This window comes from Hippocampus bargibanti, linkage group LG11 (genome assembly GCF_051943395.1).
Source record: "Hippocampus bargibanti isolate YZ-2025 linkage group LG11, ASM5194339v1, whole genome shotgun sequence".
Classification (NCBI taxonomy): domain Eukaryota; kingdom Metazoa; phylum Chordata; class Actinopteri; order Syngnathiformes; family Syngnathidae; genus Hippocampus; species Hippocampus bargibanti.
This window is the reverse complement of record NC_142744.1, coordinates 17,753,941-17,779,070: the sequence shown is the minus strand read 5'-3', so window position 1 is coordinate 17,779,070 and position 25,130 is coordinate 17,753,941. Positions and strand designations below refer to the sequence as shown.

Sequence of the window (25,130 nt, the reverse complement as noted above, 5' to 3'; positions counted from 1 at the left end):
ACAAGGCATGTCAGATAAAGCTCGATTGAAGAAGGAGGCTTATACTTTGGTTGCTTCTCCTACTCTAAAATCTTGCAGGAGAAAAAAAGTACCCCTAGTGTAGTGTAAAGCATCAAGTGTGATCTAATGGAGCTCTCACACATTTGATGTGCAGATTATGTCACTTCCAGTCTCTCACGAACTCAACTAGGAGGGCGCAGCATTGGGGGGACAGGACAGGGGAGTTGGGGTGAGGCCGACTTTCATCATAGATTTGCAGAGTTGAACATGCATACAAAGACACACGTGTGGCAAACATGTCTACAAGCAGCTTTAACCCTAACCTCTAGTGGTGGAAATATAAAGCGCTATCTCTTCAAGTATTCCTTCGAAAAATACGATTCAAGTACTGGAGTACTACAATAGGAGTAAAAATTATAATTCAGAGGGTATTCTAAGATTTTACCGATTGAAGTGCAGTGTGTGAAGACTGAAGTTTAAGACAGCTATGTTTGAATACTATAATCACTGACCCACCACTGATCCTCCCCCAAAAAGTTTTCTTTTTTGTTTGTTTGTATTTTTTTTATGTAGAGGTCTTAATATGGGGCCATCTTGAGGCAATTTGTATTGCTGAAGTGAGTTCATATAGACAAAAGTAACGCTTTGGTGACATCATGTTGAAGAGAGTTGAGAAGCTATAGTCCAACAAAAGCACGATTTAGCTGTCGTTCTGTGGCATATGATGTCCAAGAAACTACATTGAAGGAAGTTGAGGAAATACATTGAGACAAAATTAATGCTTTACTGCCATCTTCTAGCATCTTGGTGCCAACAAACTGCATTGAAGTGAGTTGAGGAACTTAATTTACCCCCAAAATATGTGCTTTGATGTCATCTTCTGGCATTTTGGTTTCACAGAACGCTGTTTGAAGCCATTTTAGAAAATGCTTTACTGCCCTCTTGTGACATCTATTCTCTATTGCTGACACATTTAAGCTCTTCACGGCAGGCCCTAATTCTTATCCCGTATGACTAGGCAGCAGGATATTGTTATAGTCTTCTCACCAAAATGTGACCGAAAAAAGCTATTAGCGTTTGGCAAAGTCGTTCTGCACGACTGCAAACTGTATCCGAACCGGTCCGGCCTCCCTGTGTGGAGTTTGCATGTTCTCCCCGGACCCGCGTGGGTTTTCTCCGGGTCCTCCGGTTTCCTCCTACACTCCAAAAACATGCATGGCAGGCAGATTGACCACTCCAAATTGTCCCTACGTGTGAGTGTGAGAGTGACTGTTGTACGTCTTTGTGTGCCCTGGGATTGGCTGGCAACCAATTCAGGGTGTCCCCCGCCTCGTGCCCGAAGACAGCTGAGATAGGCTCCAGCAACCCCCGCGACCCTAATGAGGAATAAGCGGTACGGAAAATGAGGTGAGATGAGATAACCTTGCATTGAGCCAATGACTCAGCTCAGACGTGCTGAAACTAATAATAATAATAATATGACCTGTGACCCACATTGTCTCTGTGGTTCAGTTCCGAATCCTGCTAGTAATGACTACATGATGTGCGCACACACACACACACACACATACACGCATACACACACACACACACACACACACACACACACACACACACACACACACACGCGCACACACACACACACACACACACACACACGCGCACACACACACACACACACACACACACACTTTAAATAATACACCTATTCCAGTCCTTCTTGATCATGACTGACTTTTTCAAATCCTTCTTGCCATCTCACACAGATCTTCCCGGGACTGATTCTGTCGGATATCAAGCCGGCCAAAAAGATGAAGTTCAAGACAGTCTGCTACTTGCTGGTGCAGCTCATGCACTGCCGAAAGATGTTCAAGGCCGAGATCCCCTTCTCTAATGTCATGAACTGTGAGGATGGTGATAAGGTAATCACTCCCACTGTGCTGACATTTCTTTCCTTTTTTGTTGCGTAACTAGACCTGAAGCGGCTGTGTATATGTTCAGATGGAGTATTTTTCATCCCCCCAAAAAATCAGGCTTAGTTACCAGCCAAGGTTAGCCGATTGCACATCCAACATTACACATTTACAGTGGTCCCATTTGACATTTAATTCATTCAACTCATTCTGTTCATCTTGATAACTATTTTAAACTTGACAACAATTCCCACTGACCTTACAGTCATCACAAAAAAAAATCCATCTTTACTCCCAATGAATACTTTCAACAAAACAGATTCACAGTTACCTTTATAAAATTTAAAGTGTTCAGCTCACTGTATTTGCATGAAAATAATTCTGATATAACAAAAAAAAAATCCAAAATAAAATTCTCACAAAAAAACTCTCAAGTCATTCTCTCTGACACTTTCAACAAAAACAGATTTGTGTTTCTCATTTCAAATGTTCACGTCATTCAATTTAGCTTGGAATAATAATAATAATAATAATAATAATAATAATAATAATAATAATAATAATAATAATAATAATAATAATAATACATTTATTTTTGTCAAGCGCCTTTCAAAGCTCTCAAGGACACTTTACAGTCACAGACAAGCATAGGTACCATAATAAATAAAATATAATCACAAATACAATGCAATAAATAAAATCCAATTATAAATAGAAACAAGAGAGATAGCTACACAGAAAATGCAATTTTAAATATGTGGGTTTTGAGATGGGACTTGAAGGTGGGAAGAGAATCGATGTTACGAATGTTGGGAGGAAGTGAGTTCCAAAGTTTGGAGGCAGAGCAGCTGAAGGGTCTGTCACCCATCGTGCTGAGGCGGGCAGGTAGGGGGGGGCACACACAGGCGGAGGGAGGAAGAGGATCTGAGGGAACAAGAGGGAATAGAAATTTGAAAAAGGTCAGATACATATGGGGGGGCAAGGTTATGGATAGCTTTAAATGTATAAAGAAGAATTCTGACTTTAAAGTCAAAATTCTGAGAATAAAGTTAGCGTTTGGACTTTAAAGTCAGAATGCTGAGAATAAAGTCAGAATTCTGACTTCAAAGTCAGCATGGTCATCTTTTAAATGCAGAATTCTGAGAAGGAAGTTTGAATCTTGCCAACCTTTTTTTCTTCAGTGGCTCTAATCCTCTTCCGTAACTTTGTGTACGAGTGCAGACAAAAGAAAATTAAAAACAGTTAAATGAAAACAACTCTGCTGATGCTCCAGTGCCTACTATTTTGCACCTCTGTTCACTGTGTTAAAGACACTTAGTCTCAGCAGGGTGCATCCACTAATGAAGTTAAATGTGACAGCAGCGGCTTCATTTGAAAGTATAATCAGTGGCCTGGTTGTATTGTTGTCTCTTTTTTTTCCAGCACAATAACCCATTGCAAGTGTAGGCATTCCAACCACTCCTTCTTTATCTTCATTTTCTTCTTTTCCCTGCACCCCCCCCCCCCCGACACACACACACACACAAATACAGCGGAGGGCCATGAGGACAGCTCCGCAAAAGCTGAGAAACCGGCCCAACGCTAACCAGGCTAACGTGGTCCAGAACAGCCCCAGGACACGGGTCAACCGTTACATCGGGCGGCTGATTGAGGCACGACAGACCGAGTCCGACACGGCCGACCTCAACTTCCTCACGCTTATGTACAAGTGCTCGGAACGTGAGCAAAGGGTGAGCCACGCTCTTAGATTAAAAAAAAGGGAATGGCACAGTTTGGTTTAGAACACTGGTGTCAAAGTCAAGGCCCGTGGGCCAAATCTGACCCACCACATCAATTTAATCGGCCCACGAAAGCAAATCAAAACTGAGAAATTCCATGACGCTTGCGAAAATCCGAACTGAAATATCAAATTGTCCCATGTAAACCACAATAACAGTCAGTATTTTTGACTTCAGATTTGAAAACTAGTTACTGTATTTTCCAGTGTATAAGGCGCGCCCCCCATGAATGGTGTACGTATTTTCAAACTTTTTTCCATGTATAAGGCGCACCTTCAACGAATGAAAAAAATGTTTCAAAATAAAATTGAAAAATATATAAAAGTTTTCCAAATATAAGGGACACCACATTGTAAGGCGCTACAGTAGAGGCTGGCGTTACGTTTTATATATCCCAGCATGGCCTGCCCACGACTTCTTCTACAGGGGGAAATGGAGTCGGTGGCTGCTGACAGGGGTTGCGAGAAATGTTGTGGCTCAATATTACTTCACATAAGGCGTACCAGCGTTTAAGGCGCAGGGAGAAAATGAAGGTGCGCCTTATACACCAGAAAGTACAGAATTCATTCGTTTGTTGTACGCTCTTTATGTATTATGTGGAGGGAAGGAAGCATTGTAATGGTTTCCCCAAATTCAGAACGTCCCCGAGAGGAAACCGTATCTACAATGTGGTCCGCGGCAAAAAAATGAGTTTGATACCTTGGTTTAGAACGTCACTTCCAAATTAAATTGACCAAAAACATGAATATGATATTTGTCTGCCTTTTTAGGCAGCAGCCGAATCCACCTGCCATTTATCTGCCTTTTCTTGTGTTCAAGCTAATTGTAGATACATCTCAGTAGGCTCTCAGTCGTACAGGAGTGGTACATCGATGAAAAGGAAAAGGCCGTCATCTGTACTTCTTTGAAGGTGTCCAACATTTCACTCCTCAAACGAGGAGCTTCGTCAGCGAACTAAAGTTATGAGGGCAACTCTGGCCCAGCCACCTCTGTCCATTGGGGATATATATAGGGCCAGAGTTACCAGCACAACCGTAGTTCGCTGACGAAGCTCTTCGGATGAGGAGCGAAATGTCCGACACCTTCAAAGAAGTACAGATGACAGCTGAAGAAACCTTTACATCAATAATTGTAGATATAAAAAACAATGAATTAACCAAACCCAAAATTCTACAAACACTTGCGTAGTAATTACAACTACCCACTCTCTGCTCTTTTTGGTTCTAAAAAGTACCATCAGATTCCGGATGAGTACTTCACCAGTGCTGTGGTTGTATCTCTGATCCTCGCTGCTTTGTGTGGCCTCGTCTATCTCCTCATCATACCACAGTATGAACTGTACTTACTCACGCCACCACTGTGCATTATTTGTCACATTTTTACAGTTTTGTTTTGGTTTTTTTGGTTCAGGGGTGCAGTGGTGTTGGTGCTGCTTGTCTTCTGCATCTGTTTCCTGGTTGCATGCATCATGTACCTGCATATCACAAGAGCACAGGTACGTACAGCTTGACCACTTCCTTTTTTTCCACACTTTATCATCATCTTCTCAAAAAAGTAGACAAGGCCTGCGTCAGTCTATGAAATTCCTATTGATCAGTTCAATTAGGACTCAGTGTTTCCAAGGTCCTGCTCACCAGTCGATGGCAATCCCACCTCCTTAATTATTACTAAGCAAAATAACTTGCATATGCAAGTCAATGTAAATTATCTTATGCTTTTGTGAATCAGTGTTTTCCAGGGTGCCTGACGATTCAGATTCGCACTGTTCTCTGCCTTCTCATCGTGCTCTTTATCTACGCTGTGGCCCAGGCGTGTGTGGTAATTCATGCCAAATCGAGTTTTTTGCATCATTAAGTGCCTCCCTTGAGTTTTGTTTGCCCTCTATATAGGTGGGCTGCATACCATGGCTGTGGGATCCCGCCAGCACCAACAACTCTGTCGTCATCATCAACACCGACAACATTGCTCACCGTACAATGGCCGAGATGCCCTGCGAAGGCGCTCACTACGCCTTCCTGTCGTGTGCGGTGGGCACGCTCACCCTGGCGCTCTTCCTGCGTGTCTCATGGCTGCCCAAGATGGCGCTGATGCTCCTGCTGGGAGTGCTCTATGTCACCGTGTTGGAGCTCAGCGGTTTTCGCAAGACCGTCAGGTGGGTGAGGTTGCGAGCTCAGCGGGTTTGGGGCCACATTAGACGGCCTGCTCTGTAATCATGCCAATGGGATGCTTGTCGGCGCCTTTCATTTTCCATTCTTTCCTCAAATGGAGGGTTAGCCTGGACATTTCATTTGGGAAGTTTTTTTTTCTCTGATTCTGTGAGGGAAACAGATTGGCAGCATTTTGGGGGTTTGGAAGTCGGAGGTGCTTTACTTTACAATACATACACCCTGTGTGTGTGTGTGTGTGTGTGTGTGTGTGTGTGTGTGTGTGTGTGTGTGTGTGTGTGTGTGTGTGTGTGTGTGTGTGCGTGCGTGCGTGCGTGTGTGTGTGTGTGTGTGTGTGTGTGTGTGTGTGTGTGTGTGTGCGTGCGTTCCATTCCCACCATTGGCAGTGACAGTGGAATTCATTTGATTGGAACCAAAAGTAGGAGCACGGTGACCTACTGATTCACACATTTGCGTCACAATTTTGTGACTGTGGATTCAAATCTCATTTGTAAGTTCTTCACATCCCAAAACATGGCTGTTAGGGCCATTGTGATATTGTATGATTGCACAATAATGATGGAAACATTATTTTTGCTATGTAGCGCAACATATAATTAAAACAAAAGTCATTCTTCACTTATATTTATTTATCTAGCTATCCAGCTAGCTAGCTATTTGTTATCTATTTGCTATCCAGCTGGCTAGCTAGCTACAGTATCTATTAGCTATATAGCTATCTAGCTAGCTATCTATTAGCTATCTGTTAGTTAGCTAGCTATCTAACTTTCTATCTATTTGAGTTACTTCCAGGTCGAGTGAATGCTTGCGCGTGTGGCTGTCGCTGCTCACCCACAGAAAAACCTGCACTGTGACTGTAAAGTGAACTTGAGAGTTTTGAAAGTCACTTATAAATTAAATATATTATTGTTATTCAATAGTCAAAATGTTCTGCATATAGTGATTATCAATTTGAAATCAAAGTATTAAATTGTGTGATGTGATCAGGGTTTATCTCACCCATGACAGGCAATCGATGGACAGCTGAAAAGATATATTATGCTTAAAATTGCTGCCATTTCTGAATGGAAAATACTCCAGTTTGTTGTAAATCTCGCTTGAGCATATTGTGACATTAAATACCAAATTGCAGTTCCCTGATAACGTGCGGATAAGCGCCCTGAACCCGTGATCTGCGTGATCTTATTGGACACTTGCTAAATGCTCAGCTCATTGTTAAATGTATTTTTTTCCTCTAAATTCTTGTGTATCACTCGCCCATATCTAAGACTGCTTTAGATGTGTGAAATAATATCTTAAATCTCCTTTTTTGGACATATTTTCTCATACATTCATCAGGGATCATGAAATGACACATGACACAATTAGGCAAGTGTTGTACTGAAATCCACATCGTTGTGTAACTTAACACATGTTGGCTGTCGACCGTGTGGGGGATTGACCTCAAGCCTCCCATGTACTTTTTTCGGCCCCCGGTGCTGACTTTGTACCTTTTTCTCGTCCGCAGTGGTGGGTCCTTCCACATCCGGGGCTACGAGCCCATCCTGTCTCTGTTGCTTTTCGTCAGTGCCCTCGCCCTCCACTCGAGGCAGCTTGACCTCAAACTGCGCTTGGACTTCCTCTGGGCTGTGCAGGTGAGCTAGCATGTCTTCATCATGCAATGAGATAGGTGCTTTATAACAAAAATGGACTTTTGATATACAACGTACAATAATTATATACATATAGAAGCTGACAAGTTTCTGTTCTTTGGCAACAAATAGGGTCAATTGTGTGATTTAGCTACATTTAATTAGGTAAGGTACTATTTTGCATTGTGAGAAGCTGAATTTGACAAGAAATGACGTGAACACTTTAAATGGAAAGGTTTTACTGACCCTAGCTGGTGAAAACTGGCAGGAAGATTGTGGTGTGAGAGCTGGCTCCAAAATGTCCCACTTTTCTATACTGACCATATAAAATGAAATTTTCAACTGAAAACATGCTCAAAGTATAAAAGAAAAGTGATGTTGACATCGACCAAATCTATTTTTTAAAGAAAACAAACAGTTATGATTCTGAAAGCAAAAATATAAGCAGAAAGATCTCAAAATGTCCAATCACTTCTCCCGCTGAAATAGCATTTGTGGTGGATATATTGATCAAAACATCAGGAACATTGATACCCACTTTGGTTTTGATATTGAGCGACAACAACCATTTGCGCCCACACACACACACACACACACACACACACACACACACACACACACACACACACACACATGCACACACACGTGCGTTGTCAACTTGACGGAGCAATCAAGCATGCATCATCTATCACAGGCTAAAATTGTTAGCTAATACTCATCTATTTGTGTACTTCCAGCAAAACTCATTTAACTTTCATACAAGAGCTGGGATGGGAAGTGTTTCTGCACCATTGTGTTTCTGTGTAGTTTTCCGATTGCTTGAAAATGACTTTGGAGGTCACAGATCTCTTTTCAGAAACAGGTAGATCTCAGAGACCCATCCATCCATTGGTTTACAAGGCATTAAAAAAGTACATTTTCCACAATAGGTCCTCTTGAATTTCAAACAGTATCCAGCTATGTGTGTCGCTAACCACTTGAGCATTGTGTGTCTGCTGACAGGCGGAGGAGGATAGAGATGGCATGGAAAAAGTCAAACTGGACAACAGGCGGATCCTGTTCAATCTGTTGCCAGCACACGTAGCCCAACATTTCTTGCTGTCCAACCCCAGGAACATGGTGAGCCCTGCTCATAGACAAGCAGACACACACAAACAGGTAGACCATCACGTGAAGTGGCATCTGAAGGCGTCACGGTGACACATCATTTCTTGTCTTTCTTTTGTTTTCTTATTCTAGGACTTATACTACCAGTCATACGCACAAGTAGGGGTCCTGTTTGCCTCCATCCCCAATTTCAATGACTTCTACATCGAGTTGGATGGCAACAACATGGGAGTGGAATGCTTGAGACTGCTCAATGAGATCATTGCAGACTTTGATGAGGTTTTGTTGTTTTACTTCTGACTTGTAGTACAGTGGGGTTTACGAACACCTTGCCTTACGAACTTTTCGGTTTACGAACTTTACATTTATGAAAATTAAACCTTGGCATACGCACTATTTTCGCGGTACACACCCCCCACCACGGCTGGCGGAGTAATCTTCAGCGGAAGAACACAAAAGCACATGACCGAACAGCGTCCCAGACGGCCAACCTTTCCACACCCCCTTTCTATGATTGCACACGTCGATCGTCTTCAACGATACTTTTTCCGTTATGGGACCGAAAAAGATGCCACCACAGGCTCGTGTTCAGCCGAAGAAGACACAAAACAAGATAACAGTCGAGGAGAAGAAGGAGATCATTGAGAAACACGAACGAGGTTTGCGTTTGCACCGCACCGCGGCTGTCATGTGAATCTCAGCCTGACACATCTCTCGCGCTGTGTGTCACTTCCCTGAGAGTAACTTTCTACTCCCATTCTACAAATAAAGAGCCCGGTACCGTCCACCATTGCTACCATCCTTCGCAAAAAGCTTGACCCAAAGGCGTTATTTAGTCGATGCTTTCACGTGACTAATGACAACGAAATTGTCACGTGCGAGTTGACAGCTGGGGCGGGGCCGCCGCTCCCGACCTCCGCCAGCCGAAGAAGACACAAAACAACATTCCAGTCGCGGAGAAGAAGGAGATCATTGAGAAACACGAACAAGGTGTGTGTGTTGATCCCCTAATCACCGATACTGGGACATTTCAACGAGTCGCTGTCACCTCACCAGTGACAAAATTAGGACACCTCGCTGTGTCTTGTGCTGGCAAGTCCAAGAGTTTGCTTTGCCCGAGGTGATTGTTAGCCGCGAACGCGTAAGTTTGTTGCTTTCCGGGATTGCGAGTGTGCCATTTTATTTTGCCTAGCTTGACAGGCTTGTTGTAATAAAATCTCTGCCAGCACCTACGGGACTCGAAGTGGATGCAGATGACATTGAGGAGCTTGTTGCTGACCATAATGAGGTCCTCAACACAGAGCATTTGATTTGCCTTCAAGAGGACAAACAGAAGCAGGCCATTCAGGAGTTGATGTGCAGGCTTTTATTGAACAGTTCCATCCAGAAAAGGCTATGAGAATCATCAACATGATGAATGATAATGTGATGCCTCAGTTTCATAAGATCCAGATCCAGATACAGTGTAGTGTATTTCTTTCATTGCAATACAATAGCACATTTATTATACATAGAATAAGGTATGTTGTGTGTAGTTTTAAGTCTTATTTAGTTAAAAATTATATTTTATAGAGACCTGGGAACGGATTATTATCATTTTAATGGTTTCCTATGGTTATTAATTTTTTTGGGGGATACACACTTTTCGCCTTACACACTCTGTCTGGGAACCAATTAAGTTCGTAAGCCAAGGTCTCACTGTATAAAAACCACACTCTTGGTGTGAATTTTAAACGTGAATGTGCATCTTCCAGCTCATGGATAAAGCATGTTACAAAGATATTGAGAAGATCAAGACCATAGGCAGCACGTACATGGCAGTCATTGGCCTCGTCCCAACCATTGGAACCGAGGTGAGACACAACCGCATGTGTGTGCCATTTATTATTATTTCAATATAAAGATTCCATCCATTCATCCATCCATTTTCCATACCGTTTATTCCTCATGTGGGTCGCGGGGGGTGCGAGAGCCTATCCCAGTCGTCTTCGGGCTCTAGGCAGGGGACACCCTGAATTGGTTGCCAGCCAATTGCAGGGCACACAAAGACAAATAACAGTCACTCTCACACTCACACCTAGGGACAATTTGGAGTCTTCAATCTGCCTGCCATGCATGTTTTTGGAATGTGGGAGGAAACCGGAGGACTCGGAGAAAACCCACACGGTCCCGGGGAGAACATGCAAACTCCACACAGGGAGGCTACAGCGGGACGTGAAATCGCGACCTCTGCACTGTGACGCCGCCGTGCTAACCACTTGACTACCGGGCCACTAAATAATAAAATAAATAAATATTATCCCCCAAAAATCCCTATGTACTTATGAGAGACGTTCAGATTGATGCATCTGTTTTAATTTTACACAGCTATGCTTGCTGTGCCACTTGAGAGGGAAAAAAATGTTTTTTCTTAGACCATGCAAGGTAAATCTAACCAAAGGGATCTTTGTCAGTGAACCTACAAAACAAGCTATCATTAGGATGAAATTAACTGTTAAAGTAAAGATCAAAAAGTTATATTTCATTCTTGGTGACCGCTAGGCGCAGTGCTAAAAGCACTCAATGTTCGGTTTGCGTGTGTGGAGTTCGAGTACACGTACCAAAATAGTCACCTGTGACCCCTGAATGCTAATATATTTCCAACAAAATCTTCTCACGTGAACACAAAGATTCGGAATAACGGGATGCTCAGGCAGTTAGTAAGCATTCATAGAAATACAATCATAATGTTCTATTTTCATGTACTGCATATCTTTAAAAAAATCACACAGCTTTGCTGTTAGGAGAATCTGTTCTGCCACATGCTAACATACAATGAAAAAGCCCATGGAAAATCAAACGTATAGCACTGTTGTAGCCCTTAAAGTGGTGGCTGTATGAACACAAATGATGGAGCAGTCAATGTAGGCCGCTAATATACCAATATTGTACTCACAGCCATATATCATTTATGCTGTGAGAAAATGTATACGATTACTGCAGCTGACTGAGGAGTAACAATCTCTATTCCCAGCATATCCGTATGGCCAAATTAAATTTAAAAGCAAGCTTGCAGAGTCAAACAGTCAAACATGCAAATACAAGATGATACATCTCTAGCAATATGACACAAATGACATTTTGTTTGCTTTTTCAGGCCAAGAAGTCAATTTACGACCACCTAAGCACAATAGCAGACTATGCCATTGAGATGTTTGACGTGTTGGATGAAATCAACTATCAATCTTACAACGAGTTTGTCTTGAGAGTGGGTACGTCTATGCATGACCACCAAGGATAACATACAGGACCAGTCGAAGTATGACGAGTTGTTCATGAATTGTTTGGTTTGCTCAATGTCCCATGCCGACGCAGGAATCAATGTTGGTCCAGTGGTGGCGGGGGTCATCGGGGCACGGCGTCCTCAGTATGACATCTGGGGGAATACGGTCAATGTGGCCAGTCGCATGGACAGCACGGGAGTACCAGGGAAGATTCAGGTTTAAAAAAAAATCTGCATATTCTTCAGTCTTTCTGTTTGAATGAATAACGTCGAGTGGTTTGTGGAATTGGACAAGTTGAAATGAAAAGAGTAGCAGTAATGCTAAAATGCAGTTACAATACAATACATACAATACTATACATATTGATTTATATAGCACTTTAACAACTGCTCTAGCTGTAGCAAAGCGCTTAACATTGACAACTATCATATACAAGAAATAAAGCACTGACAAAGATAGTGGAAATCACCAGGGAGTAAAGCCAAAATCAAGTCTGAATCACGCTGAGTCAAATGCCAAAGAATAATTAATTGTTAATCATAAAATCAGCATCTATCAATTTTTATAGTATATTAGGAGTGTCTAAGATGAAAACAAAAAAGTCACTTTGTGTTGTGTAATAAATTAAAGGAAACACACATGCAAAACACTTTTTCACCTCCCTTTATTCTGTTTGGATGTAAAGCATTACCAAAATAAATAATTGGAAAAAAAGCAAAGGGGATTTTTATGATGAGGATTATAACTTTTAGTTTTGTAAAAAAAAATCAGAATTTCCATGTATTTATCATTTTGTGGCCAAAAATGTTTTCTCAATTTTATTTTTTGTTGATCTTAAAATCCTTGAATCCAGGTGACGGAGGACGTCTACCGCTTGCTGAACTCGGAATATGACCTGGTATGTCGCGGCAAAGTGAGCGTTAAGGGCAAAGGCGAGATGTTGACGTACTTCCTGGAGGGCAAGGTGCAGTGCGTTGGCACGGCCACCACCTCCTCAGTGGTACGCTCGGTCAGCCTTGCGCGCCGCATCCACTCTTGCGGCAAAACCAGCGTTCCCGCCAACCTGGGCAGCGTTTCCTCCGTCGCCGCCTCCCCCAACAGCCAGCCCTCGCGCTTACCTCCTTCCCGCGTGCCTGCTGCAGTGGGTGAGGAGGAAACGGAGGTGGGCGGGATCGAGATGTGACAGAGATCGAGGCTACGGCGACTGCGGCTGATGCTTGCAGTGTAGACACAACACAAGTGTGTGGCCTCCGTGAAGGTACGAAGAGCCAAGATGGAGGCCTTGAAGAGAGCAGCCTGCACACTTCCTGCAGGTGTGACGCTAATTGAGGAAATGAGTTTGGTGTTCTGTTTGTTTGTTTTGTTTTTTTAGGGAATGCCAGCTGCTCTCTCTTCTTTGGACACACTCAGATACTACATCCTTTCTCTGCTGGTAAAACAATCTGCAGAGGGGGCTATTCTACAGGTTGTGTAGTTAAAAAAGACTGACCTTGCTATTGCTTTTGCACAGTCCTTCTAATGATGCCAAGGATGCATTCATTGTTATTTACAGTCTTCACACAGTGTTTCTTGGGTGCGCCTAAGCATGTGTGTGCGCGTGTGTGCACTTGTGTGTATGGTCGTGCATCGTTTGATGACACAACACAACCACATTTGTAACACTTTTGCTGACACCTTTCTAATCACTGGTGTGTGATCTTTTTACACCTTGACAGCCATAGCTATGATTCCGCCTGCAAATAAACCAAAGGAATGACATTTTCGACATTGAATCCACCACCAGGTTTGCATACGTGACTCTCTCACAAACCAACTGATAAGTTCAATTTTTTTCAACCCCATTTGAACAAATTATAGAGGAACCTATATGGGTTTATTGTTCGGATGTGAAGGGTCTTTATTTATTATTTGTTTTGTATGAACAAATAAATCAAATACAAAAATAACAATGATGAGTACCCTGGTGGTCCAGTGGGTAGGACGTCATCCCCACAGTGCAGAGGTACCGCTTTAGTTTCCAGCTCTGGCCTCCCTGTGTATTGTTTGCATGTTCTCCCCAGGCCTGGGTGGGTTTTCTCCAGGGACTACGGTTTCCTCCCACATAAAAAGAAACATGCATGGCAGGCTGATTAAACACACCAAATTGGTCCCTAAATGTTAGCACGGATGGCTCTTTGTTTCTGTGTGAACTGCGATTGGCCCCACTGGCAACCAATTCAGTGTTCCCCGCCTACTGCCGGAAAACGGCTGGGATCGGCTCCGGCACCCCCAGTGACCTTAATGAGGATACAGCGAATCAAAAATCACAATAAAACTCTTTTATTTAGAATATGTTTTTCTGGGCGAGGCGTGTCAAAGAAAAATCCCAAAATGATGGATGGAGTTTTAGAGGTTCTACTGTATGTTTTTCACCACTATTCTTATTTAATGAAGTAAACACATAATTGTGCCCTTGACATACAAACACATAACACGAGTGGGGAACCTGAGGCCAGTGTGCAGTTCTTACAAAAAATACTCCTTATGCTCATTTTATCTCCAAATAAAGATTTATGTTTTTTTATACCAGAAAAAGAACCTTCCCTAGACACACAGTATATTAAAGCACACAATTGCACAAAACAAAATGTACTTTATAACACGAGCAGCCATTGAAACAATGGTGCGGTTGTCTCACATTACTCTTCGAGTTTACAGTGGACCCCCACATATTCACTGTTCAGTATTTCTTTGGCATCTCACTCCATGTTTTCATGAAAAAAATCACCTCTTCTGATTTACTACAATGGAGCGAAAGAAATGTCTGGATTTTTTTAAAGTAATTTTCCTCGCAAAATGATGTCCCCAATAACAGTGTTTGTATGTGCTTTGAGAAAACAGATCTGAGGTAACAATGGTTAAAATGACTGCCTGCATCAAACACGGAGGGCCCTACTTTGCACTTGGGGTGAAAACTGGTGATTGTTGATCATCGTGACTGAGCAAGCAGCACTTAACTTGTTTGGGCATTTGGAAGACGGCGCTGCGCCGTGGTGGCCGTTCCAGCGGACCTTTTTCTTTTGTACACAGCCCTGGCACATGTGCTAATTTGCTCAAATAAATGAGACTAAACCTTATTGCAGCTAAGAGCAGGTCTAAGTTTTGGTTCAGGTGCTGTTAAGAAAGAAAACTGCCAATGCACATAGCTAGCCCTCACTTTGCGACACAAAAGATTAAGGGTCTGGACTGTTCATCTATGATTTAATTTGCTAGAGCAAACACTATAGTCGTACTATTAGCCTTCAGTGGGATGTAATCACTAAGCACGAATGCTGCACTGAACCCCAAGATTGAATTAAAGTTATTTCCTTTAGCATTAGCCCTTCAGTATCCGTATTTTCCGCTATCTGCCACAATAGTATTCATTGAGCTGTATTTCCATCTACCACGTTTGTTTTTTGATCCTAACCATTTCTTTTTGGTCCATGTTTCTGTAAGAATCAGGGCACACTACAATGTAATTTTACCCTAAGATATCCCAATTCTAAAAGCAGCCATTTTGTTGTCAAGAGCACGTTGCTAGCAACTTCTATCAGTTGGATGAATCGCCATTTGATGAGTCTCACCCCTAGAGTGAAGTGCACAGATGATGTGCACGGAAAGCAACCATTTCTGTTCATGTGACCCCGAGAAGGGTGTTTCCAAAGTGTTTGTCATTTCATTTATTTTAGTCATGTTTAAAGATGAGTGCGTTTGAAATGCGGCTACTGTTTATGGATTAGCTTTTGTGGTATATGCTGGTTTAAATGATTAATATGCTATTGTCATCACTTTGAGGGAAAGCCCATAATTGGCAGAAACTCGCTATTTTCGGTCCATCTCTGCCACCTCCCACTCACAGATTGTGGTAGTCCACAGTACACCATACACGAGGATCTTCGAGTTGTATCTGCACCTATGTACATATGTCATGTTTGGCCTTATTTCATGTCACACATAAACCGTCTTTGTAATTTGCTTTTTTACACATATTCACTTTGATATGCAGGTCATACTCTTTAATGTTGTTCTTTGTAAATACCCAAACACCTGTAAAGTCTTGTTTACAATGTGTAAAGTGTAAAGATGTGAATATTTTGTAATAAATACAATATTGGTGGATAAAATAATGAGTGGCAATAGATTTAAAAATATCCTATATATCCTTATTCTGTTGATAATATTGTCCAGTACTTAATGGATCGGAGCAAGTTATAAATTCCGTTCCAAGTCCTTTTATCGTCCTCTTGTCTGCCGTCTGCCTTCTGACACCATGCGTTGCTTTGTGTAAGCGGGTTTGGTAAATGATACAACTTCTGGATAGAGTTGAGGTTCTTTATTAGGACGGCTGTGTTGGTTGGAGGGAGAATGCAACTGACATGTGTGGCTCTCGTAGGCTCTCATCTGACTGACTTGCAGCAGCTCATGCCCCTTTGGTCTATAGCCAGGCATCACTAGTCAAACAACCAAATACGATTTGCTCATATCATTACACCCAGCTCCTCTGCTAAGTTCTCACAAAAGTGCCTTTCATTGAACTGTTTTTCTAACCCCCTCCCCTTCGCCTCACTGCTGCGTGAGTCTGTAATTCTTCCCTCCCGCCTCTACCACGGATCTCGACCAATCACGTGCGGCTTTAACAGAAGACTGGGGGCGGCGAATAGAGGGGGAAAAAGTCGGCTCCCATTTACGGCTCCTTCTTAGGAGCCGGCTCTCTTCGTTCACTTCAGAGATCCGGCTCGTTCGCGAAAGACACATTACGCGAGTTGGGTGTGTCAATGTCAGCCGTCAACTCATTAGCGTCTCGTTGCACCTTTTTAGTTCAAATGACCCGCGATCCTACGAGTGGGGGATGATGTAGAAATCCAGTCTCGCGAGACATCAGATGGAGCAACGTGCGTTCCAAGACTCGCGCCTCGCACATTTTTTTTTCACCTGTTTACTCGGCTCACGCCTCGGCACAGTGTGGCACACCACTCACTCCTCTCTTTTGAACCAATAAACTGTCGCAATGTACGGTTTACTACAGCTTGTGAGTTTTTACAACCTCTTTGTCAAAGTTTTCTATTTGAGGCGTTACAGTAACGTAGTGATGTCGATCAATTGTTTGATGTTGCCTTGATCTCGTGTCAAAATGTGAAAAGCAGAATCAAAAAGGCTGTTCTCGTACCACATTTATTTGAAGCAGGAAATACACTAATCCGTTCATGTATTTTTACATTTATTTTACCTCATTCAACTCAATGTTGGAGAGTAACAAACTGCGCAAAAAAAAACACTACAAATTCGAACCATTATACACGTACAATTCACAACTCACACAAGGACAAACGAAGTTAATCTGTAGACGTTACGCTCCACTTTATGGTCCACTTTAGGGTCATCCTTACAATTCACCGGTAAAACAAACTAATCAATTTGTGAGGAGTTAAACAATGCGTATTGGCTCATTTGTATGAATGTAAATACGGTAAGCTTGGTGCTGAAAACTTAGTTATTCCTCTACGTTGGCTTTACTTCTTAAACAATTCACAATCACTCCAAACAGGCTCAAATGCTGGATCTCATCCCGGAAGAGTCCGACATGGAGGATACATCCGAGGCGAGCCTCACACCCAAAGAACCAGAACGTGAAGAACACCAAATGTTACAAAATGGCGACGGCCGATTGAAGGTTCTCAGACCGAAGCGCGTGCCGCGTCAGGTGTCAACCCAAGATTCAGAATCATCGAAACTGGATTCACCGTTCGGCGAGGGGACAACAACGAGACTCAATGCTAGTTTTGACTCATGGGAACGATTCCCAATGCCGGGAAAGACGAAAAAACGCAAACGAATCTCGATGAAGAAAAGGAGGAAGAGCAGCAGCAGTAGTGGTGGCCCATCCTCTTTGGAATACACGGTAAAAACAAAACATGTCACGTCCTATCTGTGCGATCTCTAGTATTTTTTTTCAATACTGCAACTCATGTACGTCCAGTAAACAACACATTTACATTTCTAACGTCCATACAAGAGTGACATGTACGTTGAACACAAAACTAAATTCAAACAAATAATCGTTTATCTCGATCTCAAAACTTTTCATTTTGAAATATTTAACTGAAATGGTTGGTAACATTGCTGCCGTGTGAGTCTAAATCAAAACGGAAACAATGTAAAATTAAACAACAGTAAAACTGGTTTCATTTTGGTGCTATTGTCAACTGGAAACCGTTTTTAACTTGACTAGCATTTTTTTTACATTCCATTTTAACTTTCCTAACTCTCACGCAAGTGCAAAAATGTGTGCACCACAATAATAAGTAAAACACGGCTATTGGTTTGTTCGAGACCCTTTATCTGTTGCCCATGCGACCCGAACCACACCGAGTGACCCATGGATATTGTTTTTAAATGCTCATAATAATGTCATGTTTTTCTTGAAAGAAAAAAAAAGAATATCAGAAAGGTCAGATGAAGTCAAAGTCAGCTTTATTGTCAAATATGCTAATATGCATGACATACAGCACAGATGAAATTACTGTCCTCTCGGACCCAACATGAAATCCAAAATGTGGAAAAATAGTGAAGGGGGAAATAAATTCTGATAGTGTATGTGAATTTATGGGTGCCAAACAGGCTGTCAGGGATCAACAACAAGTTCTAATATCACCAATCTCCACAAGATGGAAGGCATTTCTTTTACTGCCCTATACAACTAAATGATTCGAAATGAGATACAGGTCAAACAGTCCAAAAAACTCAAATTATATCATGATTCTGTTCTTGTGTATCCAGCACGTGGCAAAGGAGGGCATTCCCTCCATTTTGCACACCCGCTGCCAACGTTTCATAGATTTAAGGAGAGGCTGCTCGCTAAATCTTTGTTGGATGTTCCCCGTTACTATTGACATTATTTTGTTTACACGTGTCATTGGAATCTTGTAAATGTGTCTTTAGTCTCATCTTTACTATTAACTTCCCTTTTGTAATTGCTTCTTGGATGTTGTATGCCTTGTTTATCTGAGCTCCAGTGATATCTTTGTTTTTTGTTTTTTTTTACGGGTTTTTGTTTGCGGTTGTTTTGTTGTTTGCTTCAAACCCATGGTTGTTGTCAGAATTGCATTTTTTCTTTCACATAATTGTAATATGGAATATGTATCAATGGTTGATCATTCTTCGCGAGGAGGCTTTTTGGGGGATTGTAATATTGTCCTTAATACTTTTTTTATAGAATGAGGAGCTTCCCCAGTGGATGGTGAACGTGATGATCAACATAGAGGAAGCGAAAACGCATCAGCTGGTCATTGAGTGAACGCCAACCATACACAAGTTTGTTTTATTTTTCCCTCATGAAACACATGGATGAATATTGATTGTAATAAACAGGACAATTGTTGCCGTTAATTGGTGTATACACTAGTCTCAAATAATTCAGCGCAACTTCGGAAGCAGTTCATTTGCACTGATAGTTGACGTGTTAACTGGTTTTTACTAAGTGACATTGTTCTTACTGATTTGCTTGCATGAATATTGAAATGATTTAATGTTGAAGATTATCTGAGGAGCTGTTTTAAGAGTATATACTGGGTTTGGGAAATAAAAACACCCCACCAGATAATTTCATTTTCCCATCCTCTTAACCTCACAAGGGTGGACACACACATTTTTGGGGTGTGATAATTCTCCTTTGGTGTGCTTCAGAATCTCCAAAAAACAACTAAATACATCGTGAATAAGTGAGTCAACGAAGATGAGAACATAATATCAGTACTTTTTCTTAGGTTGTCTGCTTTGCTTTCCTAATAAGTTAAAAAAAAGTTCATTTTAATAAACGTGTCAATGCCTGTATGTTTAACTTAAGGCCTTGCAATTGGGAAGTGGTTGTCTTGATGTTTTGCAGACATCCATCATTCATTGGGTCAGTGGGCCCCGTGTCATCACTTTCACTGCCCAAAACTTGGCTCGCCCATTTGGAAAGGAAACTCAGTGATTTTACTTGGTCCAAGACAATACTGGAAGTTTATTATTATTATTATTTTAATCGGGGTGGTGGGAGTATGATCATGCTTTTGGAAAGAAGATTGTAAAGCACATCAAAAAGTGAAGCCAGGGCAGCTGTACATTTTTTTTACTTTGTACAAATACTACACAGAATAAAATGACCAATTACCGTCAGTCGGCTTCACACAAACATGTTATGTCTCTTGCATGATTATGCAAGAAAAGGGGATGCCTACGTGTGTGTGTGTGTGTGTGTGTGTGTGTGTGTGTGTGTGTGTGTGTGTGTGTGTGTGTGTGTGTGTGTGTGTGTGTGTGTGTGTGTGTGTGTGTGTGTGTGTGTGTGTGTGTGTGTGTGTGTGTGTGTGTGTGTGTGTGTGTGTGTGTGTTTTCCCGTGTGGGTGTGTGGGTGTCTCATGGCCTTATCTCCCTTTCCTGATAAGATGAACCTTCACCAAAGTGGAACAAAATGGCTTTGCGCTGTCAAAACAGCGCACACAAAGCCAAACATGTTTTTCTGTCCCTCATTGAAGCATCTTGAAGCCGCATGTGTTTTCCTAACCTCTTCGCTCACTGCTGAGTAAAATACCCACACTGCCCCCCACATCCCTCCGGCCACACCATCCCAGCTTGTTTTGATGTCCAATCACTGTGTCCCAAAGTCAATATTGACCGCAGACCCTGTGAACCTTCAACCACGCACGTCAAGCGGGGTCAACTTACTGTTTTTCACGGCTATGACACAAATATGTTATAGCTGTAGACGACGTGTCAATCATTAACACTCGCCAGAGGCGATGCTTAAATACGGCCGCGCTGGGAGATAGCGACATGAAAAGTGCAAAGAGTTGACATGTGTGGATTACGCGAGAAGAAGATGCTGCTGACGGCTGTGGTTTTGGTGGCGGCGGTGGCGGCAGTGAGGTCGTCCCCGATGGTGGGCCCCGAGCCTATTCGTTGCGCCCCCTGCACTCAGGAGAAGCTGAGCGAGTGTCCAGCCGTCCCAGCCGGCTGCGGGCAGGTACTGAGGGAGCCGGGCTGCGGATGCTGCATGGCCTGCGCCCTGGAAATAGGGAGCTCCTGTGGGGTGCACACGGCCCACTGTGCCAGTGGTCTTCGCTGCCTGCCCAGGCCCGGCGAGGACAGGCCTCTCCACGCCCTCACGCGTGGGCACGGGGTCTGCGTCGAAGACCAAGGTAGTGTCCCGTCCTGTCCCATCCCATCCCGCGTTTCACTGGCAATGACAAAAATGCTAATCTGACTTTGTGTTTATGTTCAGAGAATACTGAAGAGGAAGCGGACCACAGCTCGCTCCAATACATGCTGGCCTTTCCCACTCAAGACGCCGCAGACGCTCAGGAAAGCATCAAGGCCAAAGTGAACGCCATCCGAAACCAACTGGTCCAGCAGGTGAGGGAAGATTGACATGACAATTAAGTGTTCTTCATTTTAGTGACTCAACTATGAAAAATGTGCATCATTTTTGTCCCTCGTTGTAAAGTAAAATTGAGGCTTAAAAATAGTTTGCTCTATTGAAAATAGTACTTATTTCACACAATGTAAAATTCAATTGAGCATGTGTGAATATATATCTAAGTATTCTCATTTAAATCTGGAAAATGTAATGGATGACATTTATTTTAATTCCACAAGGGACAAATTATTTCACTCCTTCAATACAATTTAAATAAGGAATTACGATGTGAATGTATTATCCATCAAAACAATGACAATGTCGCAATTACAATGACAAGCAATTTCAGATTTTTCATTGGATTTTTCATTGAAAGTGACACTTTGTATTGGTTTTACCATTTTTATGACTTAAAAGAAAGTTTGATTTGCTCATCTAAATAAAATAAATTGTACTGCTTTGAATTCCTCAATAGGAAATTAAATTCAATAAAGCAGCATGTGATCATGTTATGCCGGAGGTTTCGCCATTGGAGGCCGAAAACCTGAAATGAAAAATCAGAATCAGAAAGCCTTTACTAGTCTCACTGTGGAGAAATGTGCACAAAAAAAGGAGCCTCACCAGCGTTTAAAGCTATTGTGAGCATTTTCAGAAAAAAATCAAACAGGCCGTCATTTGATACTCAGCAGCATTGTGTGTCAGTCAACAGTTGATGGTTATTTTCTTTTCCCGCTCAGGGTCCTTGTCACATTAAGCTTGATGCCGCCCTGGACGCCATCGCCAACTCTCAACAGAACCTCGGCGAGAAGTTCACCACCTTCTACCTCCCCAACTGTGACAAACATGGCTTCTACAAAGCCAAGCAGGTGAGGAGTGCAGTGTGGTGCGGCCACCAAATTTGCTTGTCACCTTCCTTGACTTTCTCATTTTGGTCTTTCCTCAAGTGTGAGTCATCTCTGGTGGGACCTCCCGCTCGCTGCTGGTGCGTCTCGGCCTGGAACGGCAAGATCCTCCCCGGAGCCGACAACATCCCTGGCGACTCAGAATGCCACCAGGAAGTCACTCACTGAAGCAGCAAATTATATACACACACACACACACACACACTGGGACACCTTTGTCCTTTCACGAAGCCGAATTATAAATTATTTTATTTATTCATGACAAGTCATTTGACAAAAAGTGTTCCCATCTTTTTTTCCTTTTTTTGTCAATTGTAAATAGGGCAACACTGTATACATTTGTGTTTCTGACTGAATAACTCCATTCCTCAAAAACCACTGCTCTGCAACCACTGCCAAGCCCCATTTTAGGGCCTTTTCTTCAATTCATTCACATCGACACAGCCACTCATTCATGCGACATGTTGACATTGTCTGCATACATCTTCATTTTCTCAATGGGGGATACTTAATGTGCCGCAAGTATGTGTATGCTGGTCAAGCACAAACATATCAGGGCTCATCCAAGCTTTTACATTTGTCTACCTCTGCAGTTAGCCTCCTCCTCCTTTCCTTTTATTCAAAGCGTCATGCTTTATATATATCTAGATGTAAAATCTGACATTTTATTCTTATATTTATGCAGTATTACAAACTTTATTTTGTAATCGAAGACTGATGTATAGCAGTCACTGTATTTTCTGTTATTTATGTGTATATGCCAAATATACAGTTCTGTTCAAAAGCCTCATTCACTTGATTTTTTTCAGAAAATGCACAAGACCAATGTTAGAAAGCATCAAGTATTTTATTGACCTCAATTTGCATATCACACTTTGGCCAGGGTACAGCATGGCTTACTGGACAAAATTAAAACATGTGAGACTATACACAATGCGGGGGAAAAAACAATGACAATTGTTTTATGACTGCTTTTCAAGCGTGTGTGCATGTGTGTGTGGAAGTATACTCAAGACCATAATAATCTCCACTCACAATCATGAGGGGAAAAACATCACGGTAAAATCAATAACCATAATCTTTCAAATAATCAGGCCTTGGTGGACTTTGTTTGGAAGAGGGCTAAAACCTGTCAGTGTATGTATGTATGCATCGTGATTCTGGAAAAAAAAGTCATGTAAATGTAAGACTGGTCAAGTTTTCCTCTTTTTTTAACTAATTCCCTGCCAGACAATGGCAAAAATGTGTCCACTCCAGTGCCAGGGTTTTTCTCATTGTCACTTAAATTCCAGGGCCCACAGAATATTGAGTTTTAGTACTACTTAAATTTTCAATGCAGCTTTAGAAACCTCAGACTTCTAAGGAAATCTAAAAATTACAGTACAGCAGGGGTGCTCACACTTTTTCCGCATACGAGCTACTTACAAAAACTACCAAGTCAAAATGATCTATCCACGACAAAAATGCAAAACATAATTATTTTCAAATGTTTTAAGGATTCTTTGTATGTACAATGTATGTTGATGTACCTTGCATAACCGAATAAGCCAATATTGCGCAACACACATAATAACTACATATACATAACATAATAAATAACTATTAACATTTTTTTGTAATTACCTGAGTTTACTTTGCTGACTTGCACTGAATCGAATCAGCCAGGGATGCATAGTCCGTACAGTAGCTGCTGACAGCCAGCCTCAAGCACATTTCCAAATGTTCATCATTCATGGTGGAACGGTATTTGGACTTAATGATCTTCATGTAGGAAAAGGCTGACTCACATAAATAAGTGGAGCCGAATAATGCAGTCAAGGAGGTAGCACATTTCCTCATGTTGGGGTACTTTTCCTGTGTAAGTTACAGAACTGTCCATGAGCCCTGGACTTCAGCAGTGAGAACACTCACAATCTCCGATGTCTTTCCACATTTGCTGGGTTAAATCCTCAGCCGTGGCTTCACAGCGCCGTGTAACTGTATGTCTTGACAGCTGCAGAGCTTTGATTGAAGATAATATCTCTGCCTTATTTTTAAAGTCTCTGAACAAGGAGTCAGCTGCTTCAACGAATGCTTCTTTTACCATCTCTCCGTCTTGGAAGGACTTATTGTTTTTAACGATGGCGTGACTCACCCGGAACGATGCTTCGGTGGCGGCTTTCGCTTTTGAAGTATGTTGAGTGAAAAATGACTGCTGTCCGGACAACTGGGATTTTAGTTCGTCCACCGTTGCCACTTAGCAGTTTTTTTTTACGACGATACTAGTGCAGCGTGTTCTACCGGAAACAAATTCCTTGTGTGTTCTACATACTTGGCAATAAAGATGATTCTGATATGTTTTAGCAAGGGCTTAAAATCTGAGGTAATTTGCTGACCTAAAGGTAAAACTTCAGTTCTGAATGGTTGCCCTGTATGTCAATCAAGTGACGGGACGTTTGATAGGCTGACAAATGTTTTTTTACTGTCACGCTGCGATCGACCAGTACTACCTCCGCGATCGACCAGTAGATCGCGATCGACCAGTAGATCGCGATCGACCAGTAGATCGCGATCGACGTAATGAGCACCCCTGCAGTACAGTATATGGGTCTGGAGTTATATGAGCCTGAAATGAGGGTCGGCTGTCCAGATTACAATGCAATACATACATATTGGTATATATAGTGCTTTAACAACCGCTGAAACCGGAACAAAGCGCTAAAATGGAAAAAAGGGAAATGCTGCCCCATTTTCGAAAATAAAAACATTTCCAGAGGCCTTGGCCAGTGCTTTATCAGCACCCAAACTTGAAAAAACAAAAGCCGAACAAATTTGTAAATGGCGCTCGACGTCTTATTTTCAATTCCCAAATAAATAGCAGTGAATGAGTTAATCAGAGATGCAAGTCCGCTTTTTTGAGCTGATTCGAAATCTGATTTCTTCTCTAGTTTTGTAATATGTCATCGAGTTTCCCGTT

General features: G+C 42.1%; 3 protein-coding genes across 3 annotated transcripts in view; all 3 read left to right on the top strand.

Annotated features, from left to right (window-relative positions):
• Nucleotides 1-15,991, top strand: part of LOC148891830 (adenylate cyclase type 1-like) — a 65,526-nt gene extending 49,535 nt beyond the window's left edge. Inside the window, 14 exon segments of the mRNA XM_089008515.1 lie at nt 1,767-1,922; nt 3,446-3,643; nt 4,923-5,020; nt 5,102-5,186; nt 5,420-5,509; nt 5,581-5,843; nt 7,364-7,490; nt 8,490-8,606; nt 8,727-8,873; nt 10,349-10,447; nt 11,731-11,845; nt 11,949-12,073; nt 12,711-13,017; nt 13,020-15,991. Of these exon segments, the coding sequence (XP_088864641.1) occupies nt 1,767-1,922; nt 3,446-3,643; nt 4,923-5,020; nt 5,102-5,186; nt 5,420-5,509; nt 5,581-5,843; nt 7,364-7,490; nt 8,490-8,606; nt 8,727-8,873; nt 10,349-10,447; nt 11,731-11,845; nt 11,949-12,073; nt 12,711-13,017; nt 13,020-13,186 (2,094 nt within the window). The 3' untranslated portion in view covers nt 13,187-15,991.
• Nucleotides 15,992-16,648: 657 nt separating this feature from the next.
• Nucleotides 16,649-20,545, top strand: LOC148891829 (uncharacterized). Its single transcript, XM_089008511.1, has 3 exons — nt 16,649-16,907; nt 17,424-17,777; nt 19,092-20,545. Exons 1-3 carry the CDS (start codon nt 16,887-16,889, stop codon nt 19,170-19,172), a joined length of 456 nt encoding a protein of 151 aa, XP_088864637.1. The 5' UTR covers nt 16,649-16,886; the 3' UTR covers nt 19,173-20,545.
• A 126-nt stretch (nt 20,546-20,671) lies between these two features.
• Nucleotides 20,672-22,964, top strand: LOC148891828 (insulin-like growth factor-binding protein 1). Its single transcript, XM_089008510.1, has 4 exons — nt 20,672-21,054; nt 21,138-21,268; nt 22,010-22,138; nt 22,217-22,964. Exons 1-4 carry the CDS (start codon nt 20,712-20,714, stop codon nt 22,340-22,342), a joined length of 729 nt encoding a protein of 242 aa, XP_088864636.1. The 5' UTR covers nt 20,672-20,711; the 3' UTR covers nt 22,343-22,964.
• Nucleotides 22,965-25,130: the final 2,166 nt, after the last annotated feature.

Bases quoted from the DNA above. Each gene is read 5' to 3' on its own strand.
- LOC148891829 (XM_089008511.1), top strand. From the start codon at position 16,887: ATGTACGGTTTACTACAGCTT. The intron at 16,908-17,423 runs GTGAGTTTTTAC...CACTCCAAACAG, and splicing joins TGTACGGTTTACTACAGCTT to GCTCAAATGCTGGATCTCAT. The intron at 17,778-19,091 runs GTAAAAACAAAA...CTTTTTTTATAG, and splicing joins CATCCTCTTTGGAATACACG to AATGAGGAGCTTCCCCAGTG.
- LOC148891828 (XM_089008510.1), top strand. From the start codon at position 20,712: ATGTGTGGATTACGCGAGAAGAAGATGCTGCTGACGGCTGTGGTTTTG. The intron at 21,055-21,137 runs GTAGTGTCCCGT...GTTTATGTTCAG, and splicing joins GGTCTGCGTCGAAGACCAAG to AGAATACTGAAGAGGAAGCG. The intron at 22,139-22,216 runs GTGAGGAGTGCA...TCTTTCCTCAAG, and splicing joins GCTTCTACAAAGCCAAGCAG to TGTGAGTCATCTCTGGTGGG.